Source organism: Salmo salar, chromosome 12 (genome assembly GCF_965601325.2).
Source record: "Salmo salar chromosome 12, fSalSal1, whole genome shotgun sequence".
Taxonomy (NCBI): Eukaryota; Metazoa; Chordata; class Actinopteri; order Salmoniformes; family Salmonidae; genus Salmo; species Salmo salar.
Window position 1 is genome coordinate 35,767,163 of NC_138302.1, and position 22,902 is coordinate 35,790,064.

The 22,902-nt window shown below is 45.3% G+C and overlaps 1 protein-coding gene across 2 annotated transcripts; it reads left to right on the forward strand.

The window, feature by feature from the left end:
- The first annotated feature begins 43 nt into the window (after positions 1-43).
- Positions 44-10,226, forward strand: LOC106564991 (uncharacterized). 2 transcript variants are annotated; one of them, XM_014131543.3, is made up of 9 exons: positions 44-268; positions 398-434; positions 776-1,888; positions 2,066-2,107; positions 2,229-2,329; positions 8,340-8,401; positions 8,596-8,762; positions 9,030-9,257; positions 9,765-10,226. In XM_014131543.3, the coding sequence occupies exons 1-9, from the start codon at positions 182-184 to the stop codon at positions 10,172-10,174; spliced, it is 2,247 nt and encodes a 748-aa protein (XP_013987018.3). In that variant the 5' UTR covers positions 44-181; the 3' UTR covers positions 10,175-10,226. The 2 variants fall into 2 exon arrangements, with proteins under 2 accessions (XP_013987018.3, XP_013987019.3); XM_014131544.3 differs by having other exon boundaries at positions 45-268; positions 776-1,846; positions 9,765-10,223.
- Positions 10,227-22,902: the final 12,676 nt, after the last annotated feature.

Below are 22,902 nucleotides of genomic sequence, written 5' to 3' on the forward strand. Positions count from 1 at the left end.
AGGAATACGAATATCAAGGCGTGCTAATTAGCTAATTGGCAATATATTTCACCTGTTTACGTCCACTTTTAGCGGAAACGGAAAGAAACATCGCTGGAAAGAATTGACAATAGCTGGGACAGTGTAGGAAGCCGACCTGCTTGCTAAATAGTGGAAAAAGTAAACACAACGTGACACTAAAATGTCACGAAATCATTCAAAGTTAACATTTGTACGTTCACTACTACTTGCCAATGGTTTATTTACCGCAAACTGCGACCTGTCCTGGGTAAGTTGATGACTGACTTCCTTCTATAAGCATTTTCCCTACATTTCGCTGGAGGTTGTAGGTAGATTTCAAGTTGTTGACTAACATTCTTGGTTTAATGTTACCTCAACGTTTTTATTACGTCCTTAGATAAATAACTTTAGGGATGACGCTTACAACCCTCCCGGTAAGACAAATATTTATTATGTAGCCTTTGGGCCCTGTACTGTGGTCTTTGTTTAATTCTTTGAAGTGTGTGTGTGTGTGTGTGTGTGTGTGTGTGTGTGTGTGTGTGTGTGTGTGTGTGTGTGTGTGTGTGTGTGTGTGTGTGTGTGTGTGTGTGTGTGTGTGTGTGTGTGTGTGTGTGTGTGTGTGTGTGTGTGTGTGTGTGTGTGTGTGTGTGTGTGTGTGTGTGTGTGTGTGTGTGTGTGTGTGTGCGCGCGCGCGCGCGTGTTGGGGGGGTTAGTCCTATGACTGACATTTGGACATTATTGGATTGTCCTTTACACTCTGTCCACAACTTCTCAGATGACCGTCATGGTAATGAGGGCAATGCCTTCTTCGCGCTGCGAAGCTGCCACCAGGTGATGCGCGGCAAGAGTGGCGAGTTCTTCTCCCCAGACTACCTGTGCTCCAACCCATCTCTCTGGTGCAACTGGACCATCCAGGTAGACCCTGGTAAACGTGTGCTCCTCCACCTAGAGGACTTCACCCAGTCAGATGCATGCAGCGGGAAGCTGGACCAGATCCACCTGGATGAGCCCCTGGGGGTCGCGGGGGGTCACAGGATCCTGGAGAAGTGTTGGGGTGAGGCCAAGTACACGTCCCTCTCCAACATCCTCCACGTAGTTCAGCTGATCAGAGGCAAACCCAGTCCGCCCCACAGGGGCTTCTATGGGCGATACGAGGCGTTCGTACCGCCAGTCATGTACAATGCTTATGGTGATACCACCGAAGAAGAAAGGAAGCTGATGACTGAACCAAAACTGATAGAACTGGAACCTTTTCCCTCTCTGGGAAGTTTCACCAAGTTTCTTCCCATGAAGGGGGGTGAACCTACGGAGGCCATTTTACTGGAGCGCCCCACCCCGCCAGCTCAGACCAACCCGGAGGTGGTGTTTGACTATTTTGACCAACTCACTTCCTCCTCTGTGTCCAATGAGCTTCCACCATGGGAAGCAGAGGAGCAAATGGTCGGAGAGGGGCCATTCAAGTTTTCTCCTGTTCAGAGAGAGGAGGAAGATTGGAACAGAGGAATCTCAGAGGGGACTGAAGCAGACGAGAGCCACCTGACAAGGGAAGACTGGAAAGTGGGTAACTTGAGTGGAGATGTGGTGGACCTTGAGTCCCATCTGCCCTTGACTCCCACTCCCCCCATGGTGGTCACTCGTCAGGGGACGTCAGGGAGGGATGCCACTGAGACCCACACAGCACACCTTGGAAGTGACCCCTCCACACACCAGTCCCCTGTTCTGAATCCCAAATCCTCGCCGCGCACCCCGTCTGCTATGCGAAGGAACGTGGATGCTCAAACTACAGATACCATCCCTCCTACAGAGTCTAACATCGGGTCGCACACAACAGAGGTGGATGACCAAGGTGAGGAGTCTGGCAATAAGGAATTGCTGAAAATGACTCTGGGTGAGTCTACAGCATCCAGTGACACTCATACACCCACTGATACCCAGGATCCCTTCAACCATCACCCAAACATGGTTGAACTGTTTTTTGACAGCAGACATTATGGTAGGTAGTCAGCAATTTAATTTGCATACTTTGTCTGGTTTATGAAAACTGTCTTGCATGTTTACTTTGCAGAGAAAGCCAGAAATCACACCGAAGTACCACACTTACCAGAAGGTGATTTATTATTTTCTTTTCAGAAAGGTATTTTTAATACAATTCAAAGGCTATAACGAAAGTTAAGTCAGTAGCCTTTGTACGAGTATTAAAGTAGATGCCTACTTTTTGTATTTCTCAGACTACCTATTTGAAGTGGCTGTTGAAGTCAACTTCCTTGTGGCGCCAGAGGAGAATTGGGACCATCTTGTGAGATCACTGTTGATCTCAGTGAAGTCTCTGGTGAGTTATCTCATGTACAATAGAGCCCCACAGTGCTGTCATAATACCTGTAAAACCTAGCAGTCAAACAAGGAAATGGTTCCAATCGTTTTTCCACAATGAATGTTTTCCATAGGGGATTTTAGGAACACTTAAAATAAGGGCTGTGTTTTGTCTTACCCTGGCATGACGTTTTGATATCCATGTAAATCTCAGACAAGGTGAGATATAGATGGATATATTCGGCTCTATTTACACTCGGATTCAAAAATTCTAATAAGCATCAAAGTAGACATCATGCAAAACTACAAATCCCTATAAGCTCCTGCACGTCATCTCTAGCTGACACCAGGTATTGTATCAATTTAAAACTTGCACAAGACGGTTCCCAAAACTGTCTATTTTAAAGAAATGTAGCCAACATGAGGTAATCCAGAGATTCTTACCTTTGCCTTGATTCGACAGTCTAATCCAGATCATGGCATTTGTTGTTCTTTATGATGGCCACATTAGTAGCTAATTAGCATTTCATTTTTTGGGGGTAAATACAGGCGAATACGGTGCCTTCGGAAAGTGTTCAGACCCCTTGACTTTTTCAACATGTTAGGTTAAAGCCATATTCTAAAATTCTCATCAATCTACACACTACCCCATAATGACAAAGCAAAAACAGGCTTTTAGAAATGTTTGCTTTTTTGTAGTTTGTTAAACATCACATTTACCAGACCCTTTACTCAGTACTTTGTTGAAGCACCTTTGGCAGCAATTACAGCCTTGTGTCTTCTTGGGTATGACGCTAAAAGCTTGGCACGCCTGTATTTGGGGAGTTTCTCCCATGCTCAAGCTTTGTCAGGTTGGATGGGGAGTGTTGCTGCTCAGCTATTTCCAGGTCTCTCCAGAGATGATTGATCTGGTTCAAGTCCAGGCTCTGGCTGGGCCACTCAAGGACATGGAGACTTATCCCGAAGCCTCTCCTGCGTTGCCTTGGCTATGTGCTTAGGGTCGATGTCCTGTTGGAAGGTGAACCTTCGCCCCGGTCAAGTCCTGAGCGCTCTGGAGCAGGTTTTCATCAAGGATCTCTCTGTACTTTTCTCCGTTCATCCTTGCCTTTACTGAGGAGTGGCTTCTGTCTGGCCACTCTACCACATAGGCCTGCTTGGTGGAGGGCTGCAGATTATGGTTGTCCTTCTGGATGGTTTTTCCATTGCCACAGAGGAGCTCTCTGAGTGACGATCAGGTTCTTGGTCACCTCCCTGACCAAGGCCCCCCCCCCCCCCCCCGATTGCTCAGTTTGGCCGGGCGGTTAGCTCTAGGAAGGGTCTTGGTGGTTCCAAACTTCTTCCATTTAGAATAATGGAGTCCACTGTGTTCTTGGGGACCTTCAATGCTGCAGACATGTTTTGGTACCCTTCCCCAGATCTGTGCCTCCAATCCTGTCTCAGAGCTCTACGGAGAATTCCTTAGACCTCATGTGTTGGTTTTTGCTCTGACATGCACTGTCAACTGTGGGACCTTGTATAGTCAGGTGTGTGTGCCTTTCCAAATCATGTCCAATCAATTGAATTTACCACAGGTGGACTCCAAAACAAGTTGTAAAAACAACTCAAGGATGATCAATGTAAAACAGGATGTACCTATGCTTAATTTCGAGTCTCATAGCAAAGGGTGTGAATACTTATGTAAATAAGGTATTTCTGTTATTTTTTATAAATTTGCAAATGTTCATAAATCTGTTTTTGCTTTGTTATTGTGTGTAGATTGCTGAGGATTTTATTTATTCAATTTTAGAATGAGGCTGTATTGTAACAAAATGTGGAAAATGTCAAGGGGTCTGAATACTTTCTGAAGGCACTGTCCTAAGTCACCTTGTCCTAGAGAGATTTACACGGTTATCAAAACGCCACGCCAGGGTAAGCCTAAAGGCCCTTGTGGGGGAAATGAATGGTGGGGAAACGATTGGGAACATTTCCCTGTTTGACCGCTAGGATTTATGGGATTTATGACAGGCTGTGGTACTCTAACTTTCTTCATAAATGAATGTCATCTTACAGTGCCTTCAGAAAGTATTCATACCCCTTGACTTACTCACCATTTTGTTGTTACAGCCTGAATTCAAAATGGATGAAATATACATTTTTTTTCCCTCACCCATCTACACACAATACCCCATAATGACAAAGTGAAAATATCTAATTTACAGTTGAAGTCAGAAGTTTACATACACCTTAGCCAAATACATTTAAACTCAGTTTTTCACAATTCCTGACATTTTAATCCTAGTAAAAATTCCATGTCTTAGGTCAGTTAGGATCACCACTTTATTTTAAGAATCTGAAAAGTCAGAATAATAGGGTATTTTTTTCATCACGTTCCCAGTGGGTCAGAAGTTTACATGCCTTTAAATCATTTAACTTGGGTTAAACGTTTTGGGTAGTCTTCCACAAGCTTCTGAATTTTGGCCCATTCCTCCTGACAGAGCTGGTGTTACCAAGTCAGGTTTCTAGGCCTCCTTGTTCACACACGCTTTTTCAATTCTGCCCACAAATTTTCTATAGGGTTGAGGTCAGGGCTTTGATGGCCTCTTAAATATCTTGACTTTGGAAGTATGCTTGTGGTCATTGTCGATTTGGAAAGCCCATTTGCAACCAAGCTTTAACTTCCTGACTGATGTCTTGATGTTGCTTCAATATATCCACATAATTTCCCTTCCTCATGAAGCCATCTCTTTTGTGAAGTGCACCAGTCCCTCCTGCAGCAAAGCACCCCCACAACATGATGCTGCCACCCCGTGCTTCAAGGTTGGGATGGTGTTCTTCAGTTTGCAAGCCTCCCCCTTTTTCCTCCAAACATAACGATGGTCATTATGGCCAAACAGTATTATTTTTGTTTCATCAGACCAGAGGATATTTCTCAAAAGTACGATCTTTGTCCCCATGTACAGTTGCAAACCGTAGTCTGGCATTTTTATGGTGGTTTTATAGCAGTGGATTCTTCCTTGCTGAGAGGCCTTTCAGGTTATGTTGATGTAGGACTCGTTTTACTGTGGCTATAGATACTTTTGTACCTGTTTCCTCCAGCATCTTCACTAGGTCCTTTGCTGTTCTGGGATTGATTTTTCACTTTTCGCACCAAAGTACGTTCATCTCTAGGAGACAGAACACGTCTCCTTCCTGAGCGGTATGACGGCTGCATGGTCCCGTGGTGTTTATACTTGCGTTTTCTTTACATTTTTCCCTTGATGTCAAGCAAAGAGGCACTGAGTTTGAAGGTAGGCCTTGAAATACATCCACAGATACACCTCCAATTGACTCAAATGATGTCAATTAGCCTATCAGAAGCTTCTAAAGCCATGACATCATTTTCTGGAATGTTTTTAAAGGCACAGTCAACTTAGTGTATGTACACTTCTGACCCACTGGAATTGTGATAGTGAAATAATCTGTCTGTGAACAGTTGTTGGAAAAATAATGTCCTAACCGACTTGCCAAAACTTTAGTTTGTTAACAAGAAATTAGTGGAGTGGTTGAAAAACTAGTTTGAATGACTCCAACCTAAGTGTATGTAGACTTTCGATTTCAACTGTACATAAGTATTCCCACACCTGACTGAAGACTTTGTAGAAGCACCTTTGGCCGCAATTACAGATGAGTCTTTCTGGGTAAGTCTTTAAGAGCTTTCCACACCATTTAAAAAAACAACAAACATTTTCAGGTCTTGCCATAGATTTTCAAGTAGAAAAGTTAAAGTTTTAGTCAACTAACTCGGCCACTCAGGAACGTTCACTGTCTTTTTGGTAAACTCATGTACATTTGCCCTTTTTAGATTATTGTCCTGCTGGAAGGTGAATTCCTCTCCTAGTGTCTGGTGGGAAAGACTGAACTAGGATTTTGCCTTTTTATCCTGGATAAACTCCCCTTAATGATCACAATAATTCCTATAACATTATGCAGCCACCACTATACTTGAAAATACGGAGTGGTACTGTGTTGTATTGAATTTTCCCCAAACACACAACTTTGAATTCAGGACAAAATGTTAAATGCTTTTTTGCAATATTACTTTAGTGCATTGTTGCAAATAGGATGTATGTTTTGGAGTATTTTTTTATTCTGTGCAGGCTTCCTGTTCACTCTGTCGGTTAGGTTAGTATTGTGTAGTAACTATACTGAACAAAAATATAAACGCATCATGTAAAGTGTTGGTTTCATGAGCTGAAATAAAAGATCCCAGAAATGTTCCATAAGCACAAAAAGCTTTTCTCAAATGTGCACAGATTTGTTTACATCCCTGTTAGTGAGCATTTTTCCTTTGCCAAGACAATCCATCCACCTGACAGGTGTGGTGTATCAAGAAGCTGATTAAACAGCATGATCATTACACAGGTGCAGCTTGTGCTGGACACAAAAGGCCACTCTAAAATGTGCAGTTGTCACACAACACAATACCACAGAGGTCTCAAGTTTTGAAGGAGAGTGCAATTGGCATACTGACTGCAGGAATGTCCACCAGAGCTGTTGCCTGAGAATGGAATGTTAATTTATTTTACCATAAGTCGCCTCCAATGTCGTTTTAGAGAATTTGACAGTAACCCCAACAGGCCTCAACTGCAGACCAGGTGTAACCACGCCAATCCAGGACCTCCACATCTGGCTTCTTCATCTGCGGGATTGTCTGAGACCAGCCATCTGGACAGTGGATGAAACTGGGTTTGCACAACCAAAATTTGTTGTGGGGGAAGATCAGCTGCGTGCTCGTTTCCTCACCAGAGTCTTGACCTGACTGCAGTTTGGCGTCATAAGCGGCTTCAGTAGGTAAATGCTCACCTTCAATGTCCACTGACATGCTGAAGAAGTCTGCTCTTCACGGGTGAATCCCAGTTTCAACTGTGCCGGACAGATGGCACACAGTGTATGGGGTAGTGTCAGGGAGTGGTTTGCTGATGTCAATGTCGTGAACACAGTGCCCCATGGTGGGGTTATGGTATTGTCAGTCATAAGCTACGGACAACAAACGCAACTGCTTTTTATCGATGGCAATTTGAATGCACAGAGATACCGTGACGAGATCTTGATGCCCGTTGTGCCATTCATCCGCTGCCATCACGTTTCAGCATAATGCACAGCCCCATGTCACAAGTATCTGTACAGAATTCCTGGAAGCTGAAAATTGCACAGTTCTTCCATGGCCTGCATACTCACCAGACATGTCGCCCATTGTGCATGTTTGGGATGCTCTGGATCAACATGTACAAGTGTGTTCCAGTTCCCCTAGCGACTTTGCACAGCCATTTGAAGAGCGGGACACATTCTACAGGCCACAATCAACAGCCTGATCAACTCTACGCTAATGAGATGTCTCACTGCACGAGGCAAATGATGGTCACACCAGATACTGACTGGTTTTCTGATCCACTCCCCCACCTTTTTCTTTTTAAGGTATCTGTGACCAACAGATGCATATCTGTATTCCCAGTCATGGGAAATCCATATAGTAGGCCCTAATGAATTTATTTCAATTGACTGATTTCCGTATGAAATGTAACTCAGTAAATTCTTTGAAATTGTTGCATGTTGCATTTTTATATTTTTGTTCAGTGTACAATGTTGATCCATCCTCAGTTGTCTCCTATTACAGCCATTAAAGTCTAACTGTTTTAACGTCACATTGGCCTCATGGTGAAATCCCTGAGTGGTTTCCTTCCTCTCCGGCAACTGAGTTAGGAAGGACTCCTGTGTCTTTGTAGTGACTATTGATACACCATCCAAAGTGTGTAATTTAATAACTTCTCCATGCTCAAAGGGATATTACTTTTTTCTTTTTAGGTGCTGTTCTTTGTGAAAACAAACCCATTCCACTTTGACATTATGGGTTATTGTGTGTAGGCCAGTGACCAAAAAATTATCAATTGAATACATTTTAAGCTAAGGCTTTAACAAATCAAAATGTGTAAACACTATGGCTTTTGGTCATTATTTACTGTGACTGGACTGGTGCATTTGTGATTTGGAACTGCAATTATTATGTTTTTCAGATTAATGAGCAGTTGGAATTTGTCCACATAGCCAAAACCCTATCCTCCAAAAGAATAAAAAGGTTGGTTTACTACATTATGTAACCAAGAGCTCCAAATGTCATCTTTCTTGACTGCAAACAAATACTTATTTTTACTGCATAAAAAGGGTTTGTTGGCACTGTAGTTAATAAAAATACAAAGTCAACTTTTGCTGAGTTATGCTACAACTGATGGATTGAATGCCTTTAACTGTTTTTTTTTGTTGTATCACCAGGTTGAGTGCAGGAGTGCTTTACATCCTCTGGTTGCATATTGGGGGTGGGCCAGAAGGGGTGAAGGTTCACAGGACCCTGCACCCAGCCCTGCAGGAGCTGTTAGAGATGGTGGTTAGCCCCAGGGGCAGCTCAACGCAGGGTGTCATCGTCTCTGTATCCACCGCTGGTGGGTCTTAAAGTTTCCTCCAAACAAATATAAATCTGTAGCTTATTTTGCACTGTACTCTGATCTTTACAACTGGCACTAAAGGTTACTGCAGAGGTTTAATAAGATATTGTGTTGTATAGCTTGCAACTAGGTGTCTTGGGGCTCAGTGAGGTGAAAAATGTATTTGTTTGACTTTAAATAATTGATTTGAAGTTATTTGTTCTCATATTTAATAACTCCATTAATCAACCTTACTTTTGCACCCTGTGTGTGTGTCTATCTCAGATGTGAATGAGTGTGTGACTCAGCTGGTGCTGTGTGACATCAACGCTGAGTGTGTGAACCGCTTTGGTTCCTACGCTTGCCGATGCCACTCCGGGTTTGAGGACATGTCTAGGCTGGGCTCCGGTGGAACCATTTGCGTGGACACCAAGGCCGCTGATACGGACCGGCACAATAAGTCGACGATTACGGTGGATCAGCATAGTCCTGAGCAGCAGCACCGCAACACTGGTACTCCATAGATTTTGTCAGAATTATTGTTCTCTGAAGTACAAGGAAAACATACAGTATGACATTGGTTAGTGAAAAATCAGTGGCACAGAAGTTAACAAGAGTCTTCCCTGTGGCTCAGTTGGTAGAGCATGGTGTTTGCAATGCCAGCATGGTGTGTGCAACGCCAGGGTTGTGGGTTCGATTCCCACGGGGGGCCAGTACAAAAAAAATGAAATAATGTATGCATTCACTACTGTAAGTCGCTCTGGATAAGAGCGTCTGCTAAATGACTAATGTAAATGTAATAGACCACCACCCTAATATTCCCGAATTTTATTTTATATATATATATATATATATATATATATATATATAATAAAAAAATAAAAAAATGTTTTTAAACCCCTGAAAATGGGTTTGTTAGGTAACCCCAACAGGATGTTAGACATAAAGGTGCATGGTTATGAAGGTGACTGCACTAGGTAAATTGTGTACATCTAATCCTTGCCTAACCTTTGACCTTAGGCTGCACTTTGACGTGGTCCAGCGGGATGATCAAAGGCATCTACGTGGCGTGCTTCCTGCTCAGCTTCCTCATCCTGCTGCTCCTCGGTACCGTGGGCGTGCTGTACCACCGCCACCACCGGGGGGAGTTTCTGGTCCGCTGTCGGAGCAACAGCCTCGGGAGCGTCCCCCCCATCCCCCCTCCTGACTACAAAAACGACGGCAATGACAACAGTTCCAGCCGCACCAACTCGGAGCTGCCCCCTCCGCTCCCACCCATACGGCGCCCTAAGGAGGGCTGGGCTCGCCCTAAAGAAGGCTGGGCTCACCCCAAGGACTGCTGCCCTTCGGTGGACCTGCCCCTGCTGCGCTTCAGCCCCCTGCAGCCTCTTGATGGGTACATGGAGCCAGGGGAGGGTGTCAAGCTTTGAAGAGAAGATTGCTCTGTGGTTGTCCTCAATGTGCATTGAGACCCCGTTCTGGGCAGGTTGACTTCACTGTTTCCTGAGTTCATTATTTTTCTTTGCCTTTTCAATATTGATGAAATTTCTTGACTGTTATTACCTTTTGTATTACATTGTCTTTGTGTGTAGTTTGGATGTGCTACTTGATATATTCTTTGGATCATTGTATATTTAACAGATTAACTTCAATTAAATAAATGTTAACTTGACTCTACATTGAATATATATTAAAATGATTTTTTTTTTATATATTGAAATGGGAAAGTACAATTTCTGTAACAAAGTAGGCTTCTTTGTTTTATATGCAGGCCTAGCTGCTGTTTGGCAGTATGGCTCAAAATAAAATGTATTTACTTGAGGGGAAAAGGCCACAGAAGCGGACCTTAAATAAAAATACCAATGTCACAGCGCTATTACGCGATGTTGTGCTTTTCCCACAAGGTGGCAGCGCGTGCTAGGAAGTGTCTCTGAAAAAGCTCCGTTTTCGACTGGGTAAATATAAAGTTTTGTTTTCCTCTGTGGTTCTTAAATATGTGAAGGGGGAAAAAAATGAGTGTACTGAACGTAAAACAAATACAGGAGCAAAGGCACGCACCAATGACCCCCACCGTCGGAGGAATAGATGAGGAAACGGTAAGAATGAGCCATTGTGCCTCTGAAAGATGATGAAATTCTAGACCCCCACGCACCTAATCTGTGGCCCGAGCTCAGAAATGTTAATCCCCAGTCTCTGTAGAAAAAAACTTAGTGGTAGATTGTGTTTTGTCGTTGAAATGGCACGGTGTCAAACCGTACCCTTTCATTTGTTCCACTGCCAGAATGCTATGCAAGGAAATTGCCTAATGATAAAGGTCGCTGACTGAATTTCATTAGGCTACCTGCTCTGCTCAGCGGCCTAACCAGTTATCCAAGCCAAATTATTAATATTTCAGAAATGACAGGAATATTTCAAATTGTGTAGCTAGGCCTACTAAAATTCATTGCATGATTCACCAATGTCCACAATAAAACATGTCCACCTTTCTCTCAAAAGTGCTTTGATTCTAATTCTAGTGTAAAACATTGCCACATGCCTGGCTGAGAAGTTTGACATTCTCCTTTACTCACGGCATTGCCCTAATAAAGATAAACAATTGAATACAATATGGCTGATAAGTGAAAACTTCTATTTTGAAGGGAAACAAATCCCACCTGCATTTGAATGGTAGAGAAGCTAACTCAAATTAAGGGTGGGCAGACAGGTCCCTATCTGAATTGTTGCTATTGGATGAGCAGAGTTTGCATTTTATGCAGGCGGGAAGTGCATTTAACAGGCTAATCTTTGGCTGGCCAGGCAGGGTGGGGAGACAGGGTGGTCCACCTAGTCCAAACCACATTAATAGGCTTACACCACCTAATCCAAGGCAGTGTGCTGTCACATGGGAAGTCTGCTGACCTTACTTTATTTTATTGCAGGGCACTTGCTCTTCAGCCCTTTTGTGCTCAAACCCGCTCAAACCCTGTGTTCTTTTCAGGAGTAAATGTCCCTTTATAAAATTCACGGTCCCTTTCCTTCATGTCTGTGTTCAAGGGCTGGACATGAAATGAGACTGTCACTGTGATGTGTAGACTAGACTTACCGCCACAGTAGTCCTCCAGCCCTGAGGCAGTACAATTTGAACAAACTGACTCGAGCCGTTCTATCAGAATCTCTGTCTCTTTCTTTAGGCCTATGACACATTGACAGTTATGTACAGCTAGACTAAATGTAAACTAATAGGCTATATATGATAACATTTTGGCTGGAATGGATTTCAAGCTTGATAATGGATATGGGGGCCTCATCTGAGGCTTTGATCCACCATATTGTGTGTGTGTGTGTTTTAATGTTGTCTGTGGTGGTCTGGTAGCTGGGGGACAGACGGATCACTCCTCCAGATGTGCTCTCAGCATCTGCTCTTCCACTGCTGCCTCCCTCCCTCACCCCACGCTGGTCCCCCCCCCCCCCCCCCGTGAATCAGATGCCAGGGCCCCTGAACCTGGGACTTCTTTGTTGCTGCTCTGAATGCCTCTCATGTCTGCTTGGTAGAATTGGCAAGGACAGTGGGCTCTGGGCAGCGATCCACAGGGCAGTGGGAAGAGGTGACGCCTCCAGTCGCTCACAGTGGGCCCTCTGGCGGAGCTGGGGGTCGAGGAGGGCACCCTTCCCTGTGGTTGGCCCGGCCTGGTCCCCCCCTGCCGTCCACTGAATCTCGCTGAGCTCACCTGCCTGCCAGGCAGCGTCATCTGGCCATAATCCTCTCCATCCCCCCACCTTCCTCTGCTCAGATGCATTGTAACAGTGGGTGTGAGACTGTTCTGTTAAGAATGGGGGAGTGGCCATCTCGTCTCTGTGTGGTGGTTATGCTCAGGTATGTATTTTCTGTTGCTTGGCTTTAGGTGGTTCTGGCTGCTCTGAGGCGTTCCACAAAATGACATTAAGAGGTCTCAGATATTACACCTATTCACCCACGAGCTTGACCCTAAGGGGGCACAAGCAGAAGGGTTTGTATGATGATGACAGTGATGACATCTGCAGTGGTATGTTTTACAGGCCTCGACTACGGTATATAGTAGGGGTATATGCTACATGCAAGCGCCTGTATATTGTACTCGTTACGATTTGGGCCGACGTTACAGTGCTATGTTTCTGTCCGATGCTCACTGGTATCTGTACAGCTGAATGTCAGGGCCATTACTCTTAAGGGTAGCCATGGGTAGACCCGAACTGGGAGCCATGTAACTACCTAAACTCAGCAAAAAAAGAAACGTCCCTTTTTCAGGACCCTGTCTTTCAAAGATAATTTGTAAAAATCAAAGTAACTTCACAGATCTTCATTGCAAAGGGTTTAAACACTGTTTCCCATGCTTGTTCAATGAACCATAAACAATTAATGAACATGCACCTGTGGAATGGTCGTTAAGACACTAACAGCTTACAGACGGTAGGCAATTAAGGTCACAGTTATGAAAACTTAGGACACTAAAGAGGCCTTTCTACTGACTCTGAAAAACAACAAAAGAAAGATGCCCAGAGTCCCTGCTCATCTGCATGAAATTGCCTTAGGCATGTTGCAAGGAGGCATGAGGACTGCAGATGTGGCCAAGGCAATAAATTGCAATGTCCTTAATATGAGATGCCTAAGACAGCGCTACAGGGAGACAGGACGGACAACTGATCGTCCTTGCAGTGGCAGACCACATGTAACAACACCTGCACAGGATTGGTAAATCCGAACATCACACCTGCGGGACAGGTACAGGATGGCAACAACAACTGCCTGAGTTACACCAGGAACGCACAATCCCTCCATCAGTGCTCAGACTGTCCGCAATAGGCTGAGGGAGGATGGGCTGAGGGATTGTAGGCATGTTGTAAGGCAGGTCCTCACCAGACATCACCAGCAACAACGTCGCCTATGGCACAAACCCACCGTCGCTGGACCAGACAGGACTGGCAAAAAGTGCTCTTCACTGACGAGTCGCGGTTTTGTCTCACTAGGGGCGATGGTCAGATTCGCGTTTATCGTTGAAGGAATGAGCGTTACACCGAGGCCTGTACTCTGGAGCGAGATCGATTTGGAGGTGGAGGGTCCGTCATGGTCTGGGGCGGTGTGTCACAGCATCATCGGACTGAGCTTGTTGTCATTGCAGGCAATCTCAACGCTGTGCGCTACAGGGAAGACATCCTCCTCCCTCATGTGGTACGCTTCCTGCAGGCTCATCCTGACATGACCCTCCAGCATGACAATGCCACCAGCCATACTGCTCATTTTGTGCATGATTTCCTGCAAGACAGGAATGTCAGTGTTCTGCCATGGCCAGCGAAGAGCCTGGATCTCAATCCCATTGAGCATGTCTGGGACCTGTTGGATAGGGCTAGGGCCATTCCCCCCAGAAATGTCCGGGAACTTGCAGGTGCCTTGGTGGAAGACTGGGGTAACATCTCACAGCAAGAACTGGCAAATCTGGTGCAGTCCATGAGGAGGAGATGCACTGCAGTACTTAATGCAGCTGGTGGCCACACCAGATACTGACGGTTACTTTTGATTTTGACCCCCCCCCCCCCCTTTGTTCAGGGAGACATTATTCCATTTCTGTTAGTCACGTCTGTGGAACTTGTTCAGTTTATGTCTCACTTGTTGAATCTTGTTATTTTCATATACACATTTACACATGTTAAGTTTGCTGAAAATACACACAGTTGACAGTGAGAGGACGTTTCTTTTTTTGCTGAGTTCATGTGTGGGTTGCATCCAAGCCTCTTGCAATACAGTGGCACTGCCCCCAACACACTAAAGCTAATGCTTACGAGCATAAAGGATGACCTAATGGCAGTTGCCAATGCCACCAGCTCTGGCTGATAGCTCTGGCTAGCTCTGCTAGCTTATGCCACGAGCGTCTCTATGTGCTGTTACCTTGTTGTGTGGTATTTACAGTTTTTCTCGATTACTTGAGCACATTTGTCCAAACAGAATTCACTTTTTTCGAAACAATTAACACGCAGCCCCAAACTATAGGCCAAAATGACACATTTAATTTGCTAAGTGCACTAAGACTCTCAAAACATTAAATACGTGACACAAAATCAATTACCTCCATTAAAACATACAACTTGTTATCTAATGAAAAGTTATTTCAATCAATTACTAATTATCAATATATCCTAACATGGTTATACCTCTTTTATATGTCTGTGCCATTTGTTGATACTAGAATTATAGTATGCACCATAAAAGGCAAGTAAACATATCACTGCATGGGCTATATTATTTTTTCCTAAAATGATTTTACCAAAGATGACCAATGCAGGAAAATGTCACTCAAGAGCATGAGTATCCAGAAACCAAAGGCTTTATTTAACCTTTTTCCATTTTAACTGAGAGCTGAACTATACTACATGGCTAAAGGTATGTGGACAACCCTTCAAATTAGTGGATTTGACTATTTCAGCCACACCTGTTGCTGACAGTTGTATAAAATCAAGCACACAGCCATTCAACCTCCATAGACAAACATTGGCAGTAGAATGGCCCGTACTGAAGAGCTCAGTGACTTTCAACGTGGCACCATCATAGGATGCCACCTTGCCAACAAGTCAGTTCGTCTAATTTTTGCCCTGCTAGAGCTGCCCCACTAGAGCTGCCCCGGTCAACTGTAAGTGCTGTTATTGTGAAGTGGAAAAGTCTAGGAGCAACAAAGGCTCAGCCGCAAAGTGGTAGGCCTCACAAGCTCACAGAACTGGACCGCAGAGAGCTGAAGCACATGGCGCGTAAAACTCGTCTGTTCTCAGTTGCAACACTCACTACGGAGTTCCAATCTGCCTCTGGAAGCAGCTTCATGAAATGGGTTTCCATGGACGAGCAGCCGCACACAAGCCTAAGATCACCATGTGCAATGCCAAGCATCGGCTGGAGTGGTGTGAAGCTCGTTGCCATTGGACTCTGGAGCAGTGGAAATGTTTTCTCTGGAGTGATGAATTATGCTTCACCATCTGGTGGAGGAGGTATAATGGTCTGGTGGTTGGAGTCTCTGACAATTTTTAGAGCCTTCCTCTTACACCGCCTGGTATAGAGGTCCTGGATGACAGGAAGCTTGGCCCCAGTGATGTACTGGGCCGTTCGCACTACCCTCTGTAGTGCCTTGCGGTCAGAGGCCGAACAGTTGCCATACCAGGCAGTGATGCAACCAGTCAGGATGCTCTGGATGGTGCAGCTGTAGAACCTTTTGAGGATCTGAGGACCCATGCCAAATCTTTTCAGTTTCCTGAGGGGGAATAGATTTTGTCAAGCCCTCTTCACAACTGTCTAGGTGTGCTTGGACCAAGTTAGTTTGTTGGTGATGTGGACACCAAGGAACTTGAAGCTCTCAACCTGCTCCACTGCAGCCCCGTCGATGAGAATGGGGGTGTGCTTCCACATTCTAGACGATTCTGTGCTTCCAACTTTGTGGCAACAGTTTGGGGAAGGCCCTTTCCTGTTTCAGCATGACAATGCCCCTGTGCACAAAGTGAGGTCCATACAGAAATAGTTTGTCAAGATCTGTGTGGAAGAACTAGACTGGCCTGCACAGAGCCCTGACCTCAAACCCATAGAACACCTTTGGGATGAATTGGAATGCCGACTGCGAGCCAGGCCTAATCGCCCAACATCAGTGCCTGACCTCACTAATGCTATTGTGGCTGATTGGAAGCAAGTCCCCGCAGCAATGTTTCAACATCTAGTGGAAAGCCTTCCCAAAAGATTGGAGGCTGTTATAGTAGCAAAGGGGGGGGGGGGGGACATTTACATTTACGTCATTTAGCAGACTCTCTTATCCAGAGCGACTTACAAATTGGTGCATTCACCTTATGATATCCAGTGGAACAACCACTTTACAATAGTATATCTATATCTTTTTTTTGGGGGAAGGGGGGGTTAGAAGGATTACTTAATCCTATCCAAGGTATTCCTTAAAGAGGTGGGGTTTCAGGTGTCTCCGGAAGGTGGTGATTGACTCCGCTGTCCTGGCGTCGTGAGGGAGCTTGTTCCACCATTGGGGTGCCAGAGCAGCGAACAGTTTTGACTGGGCTGAGCGGGAACTGTGCTTCTGCAGAGGTAGGGAGGCGAGCAGGCCAGAGGTGGATGAACGCAGTGCCCTTCTTTGGGTGTAGGGACTGATCAGAGCCTGAAGGTACGGAGGTGCCGTTCCCCTCACAGCTCCGTAGGCAAGCACCATGGTCTTGTAGCAGATGCCAGCTTCAACTGGAAGCCAGTGGAGTGTGCGGAGGAGCGGGGTGACGTGAAAGAACTTGGGAAGGTTGAACACCAGACGGGCTGCAGCGTTCTGGATGAGTTGTAGGGTTTTGATGGCACAGGCGGGGAGCCCCGCCAACAGTGAGTTGCAGTAATCCAGACGGGAGATGACAAGTGCCTGGATTAGGACCTGCGCCGCTTCCTGTGTGAGGCAGGGTCGTACTCTGCGAATGTTGTAGAGCATGAAACTACAGGAACGGGTCACCGCCTTGATGTTAGCGGAGAACGACAGGGTGTTGTCCAGGGTCACGCCAAGGCTCTTAGCACTCTGGGAGGAGGACACAATGGAGTTGTCAACTGTGATGGCGAGATCATGGAACGGGCAGTCCTTCCCCGGGAGGAAGAGCAGCTCCGTCTTGCCGAGGTTCAGCTTGAGGTGGTGATCCGTCATCCACACTGATATGTCTGCCAGACATGCAGAGATGCGATTCGCCACCTGGTTATCAGAAGGGGGAAAGGAGAAGATTAATTGTGTGTCGTCTGCGTAACAATGATAGGAGAGACCATGTGAGGATATGACAGAGCCAAATGACTTGGTGTATAGCAAGAATAGGAGAGGGCCTAGAACTGAGCCCTGGGGGACACCAGTGGTGAGAGCACGTGGTGTGGAGACGGATTCTCGCCATGCCACCTGGTAGGAGCGACCTGTCAGGTAGGACGCAATCCAAGAGTGAGCAGCGCCGGAGATGCCCAACTCGGAGAGGGTGGAGAGGAGGATCTGATGGTTCACAGTATCAAAGGCAGCAGATAGGTCTAGAAGGATGGGTGCAGAGGAGAGAGAGTTAGCTTTAGCAGTGCGGAGAGCCTCCGTGACACAGAGAAGAGCAGTCTCAGTTGAATGACCAGTCTTGAAACCTGACTGATTTGGATCAAGAAGGTCATTCTGTGAGAGATAGCAAGAGAGCTGGCCAAGGACGGCACGCTCAAGAGTTTTGGAGAGGAAAGAAAGAAGGGATACTGGTCTGTAGTTGTTGACATCGGAGGGATCAAGTGTAGGTATTTGAGACGGGGTGCAACTATCGCTCTCTTGAAGACGGAAGGGACGTAGCCAGCGGTCAAGGATGAGTTGATGAGCGAGGTGAGGTAAGGGAGAAGGTCTCCAGAAATGGTCTGGAGAAGAGAGGAGGGGATAGGGTCAAGCGGGCAGGTTGTTGGGCGGCTGGCCGTCAAAAGTCGCAAGATTTCATCTGGAGAGAGAGGGGAGAAAGAGGTCAAAGCATAGGGTAGGGCAATGTGAGCAGGACCAGCGGTGTCGTTTGACTTAACAAACGAGGATCGGATGTCGTCAACCTTCTTTTCAAAATGGTTGACAGTCGTCCGCAGAGAGGGAGGAGGGGGGCAGGAGGATTCAGGAGGGAGGAGAAGGTGTTAAAGAGCTTCCTAGGGTTAGAGGCAGATGCTTGGAATTTAGAGTGGTAGAAAGTGGCTTTAGCAGCAGAAACAGAGGAAGAAAATGTGGAGAGGAGGGAGTGAAAAGATGCCAGGTCCGCAGGGAGGCTAGTTTTCCTCCATTTCCGCTCGGCTGCCCGGAGCCCTGTTCTGTGAGCTCGCAATGAGTCGTCAAGCCACGGAGCAGGAGGGGAGGACCGAGCCGGCCGGGAGGATAGGGGACATAGAGAGTCAAAGGATGCAGAAAGGGAGGAGAGGAGGGTTGAGGAGACAGAATCAGGAGAGTGGTTGGAGATCGGTTGAGCAGAGGGAAGAGATGATAGGATGGAAGAGGAGAGAGTAGCAGGAGAGAGAGAGCGAAGGTTGCGACGGCGCAATACCATCTGAGTAGGGGCAGAGTGAGTAGTGTTGGAGGAGAGCGAGAGGGAAAAGGATACAAGGTAGTGGTCAGAGACTTGGAGGGGAGTTGCAGTGAGATTGGTAGAAGAACAGCATCTAGTAAAGATGAGGTCAAGCTTATTGCCTGCCTTGTGAGTAGGGGGGGACGGTGAGAGGGTGAGGCCAAAAGAGGAGAGGAGTGGAAAGAAGGAGGCAGAGAGAAATGAGTCAAAGGTAGACGTAGGGAGGTTAAAGTCACCCAGAATTGTGAGGGGTGAGCCATCCTCAGGAAAGGAACTTATCAAGGCGTCAAGCTCATTGATGAACTCTCCAAGGGAACCTTGAATGGGCTAGTGATTGTGACAGCATGGAATTCAAAGGAGGAGATAGACAGATGGGTCAGGGGAGAAAGAAAGAATGTCCACTTGGGAGAGATGAGGATTCCAGTCCCGCCACCCCGCTGACCAGATGCTCTCGGGGTATGCGAGAACTCGTGGTCAGACGAGGAGAGAGCAGCAGGAGTAGCAGTGTTTTCTGTGGTAATCCATGTTTCCGTCAGCGCCAAGAAGTCGAGGGACTGGAGGGTAGCATAGGCTGAGATGAACTCTGCCTTCTTTGGCCGCAGACCGGCAGTTCCAGAGGCTGCCGGAGACCTGGAACTCCACGTGGGTCGTGCGCGCTGGGACCACCAGGTTAGAGTGGCAGCGGCCATGCGGTGTGAAGCGTTTGTGTGGCCTGTGCAGAGAGGAGAGAATAGGGATAGACAGACACATAGTTGACAGGCTACAGGAGAGGCTACGCTAATGCAAAGGAGATTGGAAAGATAATTAACTAAACAACTGGGAAAGCGAGAGAGCAGGGCCTTCCTCACTAACCATTCGCTGAAACACTCAAATATAACTATTCCAACTTCCACTTAGAAATTATAATTGATGTAAACTACAGTGGTTCAATGTTTCCGGGAATAGGCTCAAACTTAGTTTATTCAGCTAGATAACTTGGTACAGTATTCTTCCGTGAAACCCACCCAGTGCACCGTGTCTTATGACGCCGTGCTAACTAGCATGCTAGCATCCAATATCACACGTTTAGCACCAATACTTGGTTACAACAAACTACCAATGGATCATTCGTGTCCGTGTCTAGTTCCTTTCATAACACAGAAGTAATTTAAACGTTGGCTAGCTAACACAAAGTCAGTCCTGCTAGCTACACAAGTGGACTACACAACTCGAAAGCTTATGTTGCAAAAATCTTATTGACTAAAAATGATACAGTACTGCTAGCTGGTAGAGTTGGCTAGCTAGCAGTGGCTGCGTTTACCTTTATCTTTGATACAAAGACAACTATGTAGCTAGCTAACGTTGCACTAATCAAATCGTTCCGTTGTAATGTATTTAGTTTCTACAGTACCGCTAGTTGGTAAAGTTGGCTAGCTAGCAGTGGCTGTGGTGTTGTGATGTTGACGCCGTTTGGAAAACGGAGCGAACGAACGAATACAGCTGGCTAGCTAACCTTGTTAGTTTCTCAAAGTTAGTTTCTCAAAGCTACACCTACACCTTTAGCTACACCTTTATCCTTGATGCAAAGACAACTATGTAGCTAACTAGCTAACATTACACTAATCAAATCGTTCCGTTGTAATGTAAGGAATGTAAGGAAATGTAATATTACCCGTGGAGCGAAGAACAGCACGACTACTCACTCCAGCATCCGGACTCCATATTAATGCCCATGATTTTGTAATGAATGTAACGAGTGGGCTGAGAGTCAGGAAGCAAGTTCAGGCAGTGAGAGTTTTAATTAAAAAAACAAACAATGAACACGAAACACAAACAACATGAAAACAGAGTCAATAACACCTGAAGAAAGAACCAAGGGGATTGACAGATATAGGGAAGATAATCAAGGAGGTGATGGAGTCCAGGTGAGTGTCATGAGGTGCAGGTGTGAGAGACGATGGTGACAGGTGTGCGGGATAATCAGCAGCCTGATTACCTAGAGGCCGGAGAGGGAGTATACATGACAATGAGGTGTTCGACGAGCAGGTGTCCATGTAGTGTATCTTCCTCTGTTGGCCCCTCTACCTCTCCATTGTCCTTGCCCTCGGCCTCTTATTTGGTCCATTATTGCAAACAACAATAAACAGCATTTATTTTATGCATAAGGACTGATTTAACACGTGCAGAAGAGGTTCACATTCATGGGAGTCATTTTTATCAGCTGTGACCAAATGTTCAAATTTAGTTTGACATGATTTGACTTTTTCAACTGGCTTTTGCATCTTTTGTAGAGAGTTGTGTTTGATCTGCAAAAATGTGCCTAGCATTTGCATTGTGTTAGTAATTGAGACAAACTGTAATAGTATTTTTGGTGTGGTAGTGTAGTGTTTTGTCATTGGCATTACATATTCAGATGTTTTATTACCATATAGGCCTACTACTATACAGATTGAATGGGAATAAGATTCTGGTCAACAGATGCAGCAATATAATGCAGGGATCTGTAGGCCTAGGCTAATGACACTGGTCTAATGCAGAATATGAATCCTTAACAGCCAGACAGAGCATACAGTTGGCATAGTAGTTATTTATTTTTTCATATTTTTAAAGCACATTTTTGTCTATGCCGCTACACAGTATGTGAGTTTTCGGGTCAAAATTGTTCTTACCTTTTTTGCCCCTCACCAGTTTGCATCCTTGATATTGTTTCACATCTGTATTTGTATTCAATTTATAAAGAAATAAAGTGGGATTTATGCATCTTTATAATTAGACTAAACTTTCCATTTTAAGTTGAAGACTTGGTATTATACCTCCTAACTAGTGATATTCCATTCAGGTGTGGTCTTAGTGATTTGGAGGCCCCAGGCAGGGGCCAGTCTGAATGTGCCATGAACACAACCAGTCATAATGTTTTCATCTTATTGTCAAACAAATCACTTCAAAAGGAGGTTACCTTCGCACATTCGTCCAAAATAGTTCCAGCATCCGAACAGTGCACCTGACAACTTTCCTTCAAATCGCAAGTGGCTGAAACTGTCTCGCTGGACAAAGTATCTGAGCGAGTGAAACAGCACCTCTCTGTCTTACTATATGTAGCCCATATATCTGAAGCATATATCTGATACTGTCTGGCCAAAATGAGTATGACAGGCAATACTCTTTTTGTCCAGACAGCATCGGATACATGGGCTACACATACATGTACTCTCGATAACGATAGCAGTATTATCAGCAGCACCTGTGTTTTTACTAAAGAAATGTGTTAACTTAAAATTTTTCTGTGGAAATTAAATCTACTTTCCTTCTTTTCCTTTTCTCTGCCCCACTCTGACAAGCGCCTCATTGCTGCAGCTTAATATCAATGAAATTCATGTTTGCAGTCGTTTCGCTTGAAACAATGAACGGGAACTCTGCCACGGTGGAATTGTCCATTATTTTGAACCAGTCCGTGGGTGATTAATGATTCTTGTTTCTACTATTATGAGAAAAATATGTATTATATTAATACTGTTATGAAATGTATGCATATTATGTATGGAAATAAATGATTGATCTAATTATTAATTATTATCCAGCTGTATGGATTAATTTACTTTTTGGGGGGCCTTTTGTCGACAATGGTGCCTCATTAACCTGGTTACAGTGGCCAGGCTGTAACGGCTGTCTTTGGAGAGAGTGAACCAAGGTTCAGCGTGGTTAGTGCTCATCATGAATTTATTGAAGATAGAACACTATAAACACAAAAAACAAGAAACCGACAGCCAAACAGTTCGGTCAGGTGCAAAACACTAAACAGAAATTATCTACCCACAAAGCCCAAAGGAAAAACATGCTGCCTAAGTATGACTCCCAATCAGCAACAACGATGTACAGCTGTTCCTGATTGGGAGCCATACCCGGCCGAAACAAAGCAATCCCCAACATAGAAATACAGACATAGAATGCCCACCCAAATCACACCCTGACCAATCCTAAATAGAGACATAAAAAGGCTCTCTCAGGTCAGGGCGTAACAGTACCCCCCCCCCAAAGGTGCGGACTCTGGCCGCAAAACCTGAACCTATAGGGGAGGGTCTGGGTGGGCATCTCTCCGCAGTGGAGGCTCTGGAGC